Source organism: Lipotes vexillifer, unplaced genomic scaffold (assembly GCF_000442215.2).
Source record: "Lipotes vexillifer unplaced genomic scaffold, Lipotes_vexillifer_v1.1 scaffold98, whole genome shotgun sequence".
NCBI lineage: Eukaryota > Metazoa > Chordata > Mammalia > Artiodactyla > Lipotidae > Lipotes > Lipotes vexillifer.
The window spans coordinates 1,453,998-1,464,337 of NW_006799611.1; the positions used below are offsets into that span (position 1 = coordinate 1,453,998).

The 10,340-nt window shown below is 55.6% G+C and overlaps 2 protein-coding genes across 6 annotated transcripts in view; both read left to right on the top strand.

The window, feature by feature from the left end:
• Window positions 1-1,073, top strand: part of GARNL3 (GTPase activating Rap/RanGAP domain like 3) — a 160,561-nt gene extending 159,488 nt beyond the window's left edge. For 2 of the 3 annotated variants that reach the window (XM_007471719.1, XM_007471718.1), the window contains one exon: window positions 597-1,073. In XM_007471719.1, coding sequence (XP_007471781.1) covers window positions 597-774 — 178 coding nt within the window. In that variant the 3' untranslated portion in view covers window positions 775-1,073. The remainder of the gene's footprint in view (window positions 1-596) is intronic. The other variant, XM_007471720.1, reaches the window with a different exon arrangement.
• Window positions 1,074-4,246: 3,173 nt separating this feature from the next.
• The window catches only part of SLC2A8 (solute carrier family 2 member 8), a 7,777-nt gene continuing 1,683 nt past the window's right edge, over window positions 4,247-10,340 (top strand). Inside the window, exons 1-8 of one of the 3 annotated variants that reach the window (XM_007471721.1) lie at window positions 4,247-4,392; window positions 4,484-4,646; window positions 4,897-5,103; window positions 6,557-6,656; window positions 8,083-8,282; window positions 9,012-9,155; window positions 9,254-9,362; window positions 10,102-10,275. In XM_007471721.1, the coding sequence (XP_007471783.1) occupies window positions 4,337-4,392; window positions 4,484-4,646; window positions 4,897-5,103; window positions 6,557-6,656; window positions 8,083-8,282; window positions 9,012-9,155; window positions 9,254-9,362; window positions 10,102-10,275 (1,153 nt within the window). In that variant the 5' untranslated portion in view covers window positions 4,247-4,336. Of the gene's footprint in view, window positions 4,393-4,480; window positions 4,647-4,896; window positions 5,104-6,556; window positions 6,657-8,082; window positions 8,283-9,011; window positions 9,156-9,253; window positions 9,363-10,101; window positions 10,276-10,340 lie in introns of all 3 variants that reach the window. The other 2 variants (XM_007471722.1, XM_007471723.1) reach the window with 2 other exon arrangements.

Sequence of the window (10,340 nt, forward strand, 5' to 3'; positions counted from 1 at the left end):
AAAAGAGAGAGAGAGAGAGAGAGAGAGAGAGAAGAGAGAGAAGAGAGTGGGTCAACTTGAGCACAGACAAGGATGCAAGGTCAGGAGCGGCCAGAGGCTGGGCCGGGGCTTTTACCGGCTCCATGAGTACTTGTTGAATGAATGAACTCCCTGAATTTGGTCAAACTGGTTTTGCAGGTATCAAGAGAGTGAGCGTCCTGAATGCAGGAGAAAATAGAGAGGGCGGGGGTGGGCTGGGAGGAGGCTGGAGGGGTCAGCAGGGCCGGGGCCTGTGGCCCGCGTTTCAGCCTTGTCCTCAGGCCGTGGGGAGCCAGGGGAGGGTTTTAGAGTGACATTATCCCGACATTATCCCGATTTCCCTCACAAATACCTGTGTCACCACTGGCCTTTAAAACCCATAACCACCCATGAGATCGGGCTGTCTGCCTGCAGAACACCAGCTCTGCTGGGGTGGGGGTCACTCCTGCACTTCCCCACCTCTCCCCCATAATGGCAGGGGGAGGGGGAGAAGGGCTCCTGAGTTTAGGGGAACAGGAAACACAGCAGCCAGCTCAGCGGTGCCCCAGGATCTGTTCACAGTGACTTTTCTCCTCTAGGATCATGTCAAGCTCCTTGGAAAGTCCTTCCACTTCCGAAGCCAATCCCAAGGGGTGTTACCAGTCGACAAGCTCCGACCCGGACCCTGTGGCTGAGCGAGAAGGCAGCCCTGTCTGGGGCAGCAGCCCCTTTCAGCTCACAGCTTCCTCGGACGAAGACATTATTGACTTGAAGTAAACAGAGTCCCAGTCGAGTTTGCCATCCTTAATTTTCTTATGGAGGTTTATACTCTTTAACCAGTTCCGACATCAGTTCTCAACAAAATGTGGCTTTTAGCCTGTCCGTGGTCTACTGGACCAAACCTTCTGCACCCTCAGCCAGTTTGGGTCACTCTCCAATGTCCGGTGCCATCTTAACCTTTGTTTCTTTCTGTTCAGGAACCATCAGTACCCTTGTAATTAAAGGTGGTAGATTTCATTGAGGTTTTAGATTGAAACTTTGAATAAATCAAAAATGTTCATTCTTATTTACTGCAACCTTCTCTTATATTTTATATACTTAGATGGAAAAGTTATTTTTTCATTACAGTTTTGTTTTGTCACATACTGTGTTTCTTTTATAAAGAAAAGCCATTGCTTTGAAAATTTATTATAAATAAGTTTTCTTTCTGCACCTTTGGCCCCTGTTGCTGTTTCAGTTCACTGTGATTGGAACCAGCTGCGTTTCTGCCTACAGACTTTTGAGAAAAGCTGAATTTTTAGATCTTCGAAACTCCTTCTTCTTTCTCTTTGTGTCTCACAAAAAAATAATAAGGTATAGGAGCCTGTTAAAGAGTCTTAAGATTTTTGGGGCGGGGGGGTATTGTTATTGTGAAATCATATAACCAAGAAACAGTTACTCTCCATCATCAAAATTATCATTCTCAAATTCCTCCTCTTGTTCCAGTCTGCTTTGCTCTCTCACATGAACCAAATGATTATCCTTCCTCTTATCATGTATCTGCCTTCCACTGCTCCCTCTTTAAAGTGAGAAGAAAATGTGAGTTTGGCCAGGTGGGAATGAAACAGTGAGATGTCAGCCTCTAGCCAGGGGAAATCAGAGGGAAACCTAGTTTCGCTGATATTGTAACAATTTTAAGCGGTATGAAGAAGATAATTTACTTTTGGCTTTAGTCTGATGGATTCCATTTTATTCTGTCTCATCTTGCCTATATTACCCATCAAAAGAAACCTGAGATCATTTGCCTGTTAAAGTGGCTCTGAGGAGTTCTTCTGCAGGTCTTCTCACTAAGTGCAGAGGCCTGCGCCTGACATGACCTTGATCTGATAGATTTCACAGAAGTTCGGGACCCTACCTCCTTCTGGGCCTTGCACACTGTGGGGAGAGCTCCCCTCTCTGCCTGTGGCACAGACGGTCCAACATGAAGCCTCCGAGCTGAAGGCTGCCTGGTCCCCTTCAGCAGAAGGCAAGAGGAGAGAGTATTAAAGACAGCTTTTTAGGTGTGCCCAGGGGTCTCCCCACAGTCTTTGTAGCATTCAGCATTCCCGTTCTTATTCTGTGTTTTGTTATGCCCTTTTCGTATAAACGGGGAAAACACAAGATCAACTACATACTGTATCTCAACCTCACCTAAAGTTTTGTGAATTAGATTTTATTATTCTTGCTTTTCAAGTAAGGAAACTGAGCCTCAGAAAGGGGCAGTGATTTGAACCTGTGAGTTCTCTGACCCCAGAGCTGTGCTCTCTCCCCTGTCCACCATACAGAGCCAGGCTGAGTGCCTTGTATCAGTTGAATCTGGCTGGCGTTTTTCGTGTTAAAATACTCTGTAAGCTTCATGAGCTTGTATGTGTGTTTTTCCTGTCATTTTTTTTTTTTCTGAAGTTTCTTACTTCTCAGCCTGGAATAGAAAAACCAAGGGCTATTTAGGCCATTCTTTCAAAGAGATTGGCAGCAAGTGGCACCCCATGATTTGACAAGAGTCACAGATCTGAGGAGTGGATGTAGAAATGGCAAGAGGTGGGCCCTACTAAACAGACTGATGGTGCTTAGCTCATAAAGGGGGAGCGGGAGGCTGATCTGGCAGCAGTGTCTGCTTACAAAGGCCAAGAAGTGAACACTGCACACTCATGGGGAGGGAGATGACCAGCCAGAGGGCAGGAGCAGGTTTGTAGGAATCCATGGCTCAGAGGGCTGGCTGGCCTTAGCTGGGCTCGCTGGATCACCCTGTTTACAGAAGCTTCTCTGCATATCCCTCAGGCTGAATTGCAAAGTAAACCGTCTAAATGCAGCGTTTGCCCTTGAAGTCTGAGGCATCCCTCCTCTCTGCAAACACCAAGTACCCACTGTCTGGAGCAGGAGATCATGTCCATCGGGGGAGGGAGAGAAGTAAACAGGTGATAACAAGCAATGATAAGTGCTAAACATTTATGACTGGAGCACAGATGCTGAGGAAGCACAGAGGGGCGGTTGCCTGTCTTGAAAGACAGTACTATCAGGTGACTGCACTAATCATATAGGCTAGCATTTGAGTACCTGGCATGTGCTTGGTCTTTTTATATATTGCCCCTACTCAAAACCCTCCTGCAAGATAGTTAACTGTCATCTCCACTTAGAGATGAGGAAACAGAGGGCCAGAGAGGGATTAGAAGCTAAGCCTATCACTCTCTTAGCCCTGGTTCTTGCCGGAAAAACAGCACTCCACCGCAGTTGCCTGCACCCAGAGAGTGCAGCATACAAACGGTGAGATGCTACAGCGCACTGACTTCATCGTACTCACCTCCAGCAGTGACCTGGGTGCACGCACATAGAGAGGTTGGCTATTAACATCCGCAGGGGACTCAACATTGGGAGATATTAAGATGAAGATTCCAAAGTCAGGGTTACCTATGAAGTGAGTGGAATTTAACAGGGAGCGTAGAGCTCACTGATTTAAGCCCAGATCAGTCATAGCTATGAGGCATGAGGGACCCCGCCCAACACAGGACCTCAGCACCCGAAGGTTCTGGTCATCGTCGGCAACCTGGGCCTCCCCCCGCCCCACCCCAACCCCGAGGTGTGTCGAGCACGGAGGTGGGCTGCGGCGCCAAGGGCCACGCCTCTGCCCCGGCAACGAAGCTGGAGCGCCAGGCTCGGCATCCGAGAGAGTGGGCCAGAACCGTTGTTTGGAGACCTTCCGTCCTGCGGCTCTAGGTGGGCAGAAGTGTCCAGGCTCCAGGGCAGCGGTTAACGCCGAATAGCAACCGCAGACCCGACCACGGAGTGGAGCTGCTGCTGCCCAGAGTTGGGGCGGGAAGTTCTGGGCGCGCCCCACGTGCTCCGCCTTCGTCCAGCTCCTAGCCCCATTGGTTGAAGCTAGATTGAGAGGCGGATCCAGGCACAAGTGCAATCCCCGCCCCCTACCCTCATTGGTCGGCTCAGTGTGAGGCATCTATATGGCCCCGCCTCCGAGCTCTCATCACACTCCTATTGGGTGGCTGTGTGCTCCGGCCCAGCTACAAACTCCGCCCCACCTATACACTGGATAGCTCTGTCCTAGGGGTGGTTCCAGTGCTCGTCGCCTACCGGCTCTTTGCTTCCATTGGTCCGCTTTGACTTCAAGAGCGGCTCCTAGCGCAGAGGCGAACACCGCCTTGCGTTCCTATTGGTTGCTCCCATACCCGCTGCCGTTCCGACCCCGCCCCAGAGCCAGCACTCACCGTTCATTGGCTGGCTCTGGCCTGACAGGCCGGTGCAGGCCGCACTCGGGGGACCTGCAGCAGTTCAGGCGTCGGAGCGCACCGGGCAAGCGTTGGCGGCGGACATGACGCCTGGGGACCAGGAGGAGACCCAGCCGCTCCTGCGGCCGCCGGGCGGCAGGTGAGCGGACAGGGGAACCCGAGCCCCGGGGGCACTGCCTCGCCCCTCCCGCTGCGCCAGGCCCCGCTCACGGACCTCCCGGTCCCAGCAGCGCTCCCCGCGCCCGCCGCGTCTTCCTCGCCGCCTTCGCCGCTGCTCTGGGCCCACTCAGCTTCGGCTTCGCACTCGGCTACAGCTCCCCGGCCATCCCGAGCCTGCGGCGCGCCGCGCCCCCGGCCCTGCGCCTCGACGATGCCGCCGCCTCCTGGTTCGGGGTGAGGCCTCGGGCTCACCCTCCAGCCCTCCTGGGACCCTCCTTCGCCCACCCTTAAGATGGGCGTCAGGACCCTCCCCCTGCCTGGCTTCGGGCGGGCACTGAGACCCTCCGCCGAGTACGTCCCGGCTCCCCTGCCAGGGGTCGCCCATCCCCTTCCCCCAAGGCCGCTGAGGGTGGGGTAGAGGGCGAGGTTGGGCCGCGGTACCCCCCGGCGCTCCCTCCTCAGCCGGCGGTCGCCCCGCCCCCAGGCCATCGTGAGCCTGGGCGCCGCGGCTGGGGGCGTGCTGGGCGGCTGGCTCGTGGACCGCGCTGGGCGCAAGCTGAGCCTCCTGCTCTGCGCCGTGCCCTTCGTGGCCGGCTTCACCGTCATCACCGCGGCTCAGAACGTGTGGATGCTGCTCGGAGGCCGCCTCCTCACCGGCCTGGCCTGCGGCATTGCCTCGCTAGTGGCCCCGGTGAGTGTGTTCCCCAGCCTGGCGCCCTGGGACCGGGGAGAAGGAGCAGACCTGGGGGCCTTGTTTCTCCCTGGCTGCGGCCTCCTGCCTGCCTGGCACCATGCCCCTTCCCTGCTTCGTCTTCCTTACACTCCAACGGGCCTTGGAAGTAGCCGCTGTTATTGTCCTTGGTTACAGATGAAGTGAGCTTAAGAATCCTGAAGTCCTTTGTTTAGGCACCGCTAGTCAGTGGTGAAGCTATTACTGGAGCCCAGGATGGTGCCACTTAACAGGCTCTCTTTTGCTCTACAAATAAGATGGCATCTGTAGATGGTCAACAAAAGCCTCACAGTATGGCTCAGATCCCCCCTCCCCCGCCACCTTGTCATTCAGACCACTGACTACAGTTTAGCAGGAAAATCCTGTTCTGGTTTGTCCCCAGGGGCAAAGGCTGCTGGGACCTGCCACTCCCCTTCACTGCTCAGGAACGGGTCCTCCAGCCACTTCCCCTGCTTCTCTCTCACCACCTCCTGACCCAGCACTTCCCAGGCTGCCTTTGGAGCTGGACATCTGGGTGAAATCCTGGCTCTGCCACTTACCAGGGCAGAGCACCTCTCTGCGCCTGTAAAATGGAAATAATGGCATTACCTCGTGCTGTGGTTGCGAGGCTTCAGTGAGACCCTGCACATACAGCCCTGGCCCTGGCATGGCCTGTGGAAGGACTTTGGACCCTGGCAGCTGGGATTGTGGGGTGACCCGTGAACTGCCGCTGGTCATGAGTTTGGATGATCAATCACCCACACCCTAACCTGGTCAAGATTGAGAGCAGTAGCTCAGAATCCATCCCTTTGCACCTACCACTCATTTCAACTGCATTTTCTGGGTAACAGGCAGCAGCTAGGTTGGATTTTATATTTTGGAGGGTTTTTTTACTGGGCAAAAGCACACCTGTCTTAGACATGGGCATAAGGTATGGAATAACCTAGAAGCATGGGCAAGGGCTTTCTGGCTCCCGAGCCCAGAGGATGCCGTGGCAGTCACTGGTAGCAACTGAGGTGAAGAGTTTCTGCTTTCACTCCAAGGGCACCACTCAAAGTATGGTCCTTGGACCAGCAGCCTGGTTGTCACCTGGAGTTGGTTAGAAAGGCAGAATCTTGGACCACCGCACACCTATTGCATCAGAATTTGCATTTTGTCAGGGGTATACATACAATAAATGAAAGGTTGAAAAGCGCTTCTCGCCCCCACCCCACACGCATAGCAGCCACTTCTATACCCTTTAAACACCTGCTGCAGATTACTTGGTGGGGGCAGGGAGGTATGCGGAGGGCCCAGCTGACCAGGGCCTGCAGTTAGGAGCCCACTGGGCCTGCAGCTGCCCCAGCTGAGGCTCTCCTCAGCTCTGAATGGTTGAGACTTTTCAGTTTTAAGAACTCTTCGACCCCAAGTAAAATCCCATCTTAATTACCAACAGGTATATATCTCCGAAATTGCCTACCCCGAAGTACGGGGGCTGCTCGGCTCCTGTGTGCAGCTCATGGTCGTCATAGGCATCCTCCTAGCCTATCTGGCAGGTAGAGTTTTCGTGTTATCTCTCTTGATAACTGTTAATGGCTTCGTGGCTATTTTACAGATATAGAAACTGAAGTTCAGAGAGGTCAAGGGATTTGCCTGAGGTCACACAGCCACTGCCCAAGATGCCAGGTTCCCAGACCACCTCCCTGAGACCCTGGGTCATGCGGGTCTTGGGACGAAGTTCTGGGGAGAGCTGGAGAAGGTGATGTCCTCATCTTCCCAGAGCAGAAGCCCATTCCAGGAGTGCAGGGAGGGCTGACTGGTTAGGTCAGTACCCCACTGTGTGGTGACAAACTAGGGTCCTGGGGGTGGAGGGGGCACTCCAGAGTCTTTAGCCTAAGAGCTGGGAGGACCCAAGCCTGTCTCCCTCAGAATCAGTACTGGATTTGCAGCCTGAAGGAGGCAGGTTCCAGGGGACCAGAGGGTCAGAGCTGGGGCCAGCATGAGGAAGCTTCCAGAGGCAGACTGGAACTGAGCTGGGATAGAAGGAGGGCAGGCTTCATATCTGACAGTCCCAGGTTAGGGGAATCTGCCAGTTACTAGTTGTGTAACCTTGGCCTAGTCACACCACCCCTGGGAGCCTCAATTTCCCTGTCTTTAAGTGGAGATAATCCTACCTAGTCCGAGGCTGTTGAGGGATTAAGTGACACTGTGAAAAGTGCCTGGCAGCAGGCCCCAAATGAGAATTGTCAAGGAATGGCCTGAGAACCGTTGTGGGGGGTGGGGGTTTCGGACCTGACAGGCCGTGGCCGGGCCTGGGGCACGTGCCCTCTGGTTCTTCAGAGTAGCTGACATGGGGGTCCGTGGTGTTTCATTTTTACCCACTTAACCATCCTGAGTCTCATTCAGAGTCCTGCCAGCAGTCTAGCTGCCTTGCGGGGCCAGCAGTATGCCAAAGCCCCTGCACGGACACTGACGTTCGGGACAGACATGTGGGTCACACCCGTAGAATTTCCTCCAGGTCATCATCATCTGCACTTTCATTGATCAATTTCTGTGAGTTTTGATTGACTGGTTTTCAGTGAAAAGTCTCCCCCAACTCTGTCCCTCTTCCTCTCCGGAGGCGCCAGCCTTGCCTGCTTCTCAGCAGCTTTCCTGAGAGTCTGCACGTAGGAGGACTATGCATTTTTATTCTCCCGCTCCTACCTTTTAGACAAATGGTGCCATATACCACGTCAATACATAGCGAGCGCCTTTGTTTAATGGCTACATAAATATTCACTGATCTACCCCCCATCGTTTCCACAACATTTAGCAATAATAATGACAATATCAACAACAAACCTGAGGGTAGTCATGCAAAGGTAGTGAGGTCCCCACCCCTTAAGCTGAGTCCCTGGGGTTGGCGAGGGGGCAGGCACTCCCAGAGAAGGTCCAGGCTGGCTCACCCCAGCTCTGACATCTGACCCACCCCGCCCCACCCAGGCTGGGTCCTCAAGTGGCGCTGGCTGGCTGTGCTGGGCTGTGTGCCCCCCTCCTTCATGCTGCTGCTCATGTGCTGCATGCCTGAGACCCCTCGCTACTTGCTGACTCAGCACAAGCGCCAGGAAGCCGTGGCTGCCATGCAGTTCCTGTGGGGCTCCGAGCAGGGCTGGGAAGAGCCCCCTGTCGGGGCTGAGCACCAGGTGAGGGGCTGGGAGCCAGAGCTGGGGTGGGGGCATGAGGTATCACCCCTTTGCAGCCAGGGGAGGTCAACACAGTCTGTTGCAAAGGCTGTACATACATAGTGGCAGGTGGGATCAGGGGTGTTGCCCTGCTCGAGTCCCACTGTTTGGCAGGGCCCCAACCTTGGACATCCCTGGGAAAGCCTGAGCCTTGATCTTCCTGTCCCAGGAAGAGAAAGGCCGGGCCACATCAGAGGAAAATGCAGGTGCAGATTTGAGGACTTAGGTTTTTTAAACAGGGAGTTGTCAGGCAGGGGAGAGGACTGAGTCTCTGCCCCTTACCTGCTGTGTGACCTTCCCATCTTTAGCCCTAGTTTCTTCATCTGTAAAGTGAGAGTCATAGCACGTGTCTGGCAGTGGTGGTGAGGATCAGTGGGGCGTGGGGAGGCGCTTGGCCCAGGCCCAGACCCAAGGCTGGTGGGATTCGGGAACCCTGGGCTCTTTGCTCATAGAACATCTTTGTGGATCCCCCAACAAATCAGGAAGGGACGTGGGGAGGTGAGGATCTTGTCACCTTACAAATCGGAGGCTAAAGTGATGCAGGGACCTGAAGCAGAGGCTTCAGGTGGGGCCAGGACAAGAAGCAGAGGCTCCCTTACTCCACCAGGCCTCAGGATGGTGGGCTCAAAGCTGGGGCACCCTTGGGACAGGGTAGAGAGAAGAACTGATGCCTGGTCTCCGTCTGAGCAGGGCTTCCACTTGGCCCAGCTGCGGCGTCCTGGCGTCTACAAGCCCTTCATCATCGGCATTTCACTGATGGCCTTCCAGCAGCTGTCGGGCATCAACGCTGTCATGTTCTACGCAGAGACCATCTTTGAGGAGGCCAAGTTCAAGGTAAAGAGGCTCTGCCCCGGCCTGCCTCACCTGGATGCCATATGGGTGGGACCTAGTTCCGGGGTCTTCGCCTGACCTGCCTCGGCCCGTCTCCTCAGGACAGCAGCCTGGCCTCGGTCATCGTGGGGATCATCCAGGTGCTGTTCACGGCCGTAGCAGCCCTCGTCATGGACAGAGCCGGGCGCAGGCTGCTCCTGGCCTTGTCAGGTGAGGCCCAAGGGTGACGGCTCAGCCCTCTGCAGGTGGGTGGCCCAGGCCAGCCTCCCACCACAGGCTGGAGGATCTTTGCTGAGGTCACCACGTTGAGGGAGGAGGACAATGGCTGAGTGTCCCTGAGAACAAGGCCAGGACTTCAGGAGAGCTCTCACTGAGCACGTGCTTGAGACCAGGCCCGTGCTAACTGCATCGCTGCATCACACCTTAACCTTCACAGTGAACCTACAAGAAGGCGCCGTCAGGGCCCAGTGTACGATGAGGAAACTGAGGGCCGGGCTGAAGCGGCTCAGAAGCTTGTGGTCTTTCTGGGCAAGTGACTTTACCTGAGCCTGTTTCCCCTCTGTGAAATGGAGTAGCTGTGGGCCATTGTGAGGATCAGGAGATGATCCGAGTGAGGCTCCTCGTGTTCTGAGCCCTACCGAGCACTTGGTGCTGCTGGGAAAGTGGGTCTGGCCTCTGTGGCTGCTCCTGCTTCCACAGGCCAGGGAGGGTCTGCTTCCAGGAGCTTCTTGGAGTTTGCTGAGGTGCAAGGTCCAAGCCGGGGCTGGCAGGGCCGGGCTGAGGTGAGTGCAGCCAGGCAGGGCTCTGCTCACTGCCCCTCTCAGAGGCATCCAGCCCACGTTGCTGTGGCGCACAGTGCACTAAGACTCCAGCCCCCCAGTGCCACGTGCCCGGGCCGCGGGCTGCCTCCCCCTGCCCTGTCCTGCCCACTGCCATGCTCCACCTGCAGGTGTGGTCATGGTGTTCAGCACCAGCGCCTTTGGTGCCTACTTCAAGCTGACCCAGGGCGGCCCTAGCAACTCCTCGCACGTGGATCTCTTGGCGCCCGTCTCCATGGAGCCCGCCAGTGGCAGTGTGGGGCTGGCCTGGCTGGCGGTGGGCAGCATGTGCCTCTTCATCGCCGGTGAGTGGGGGGGCTGGGGGGGGGGGAGGGGGCCACCCTGTCGCCACCGGGTTCCTGTGGCTCCC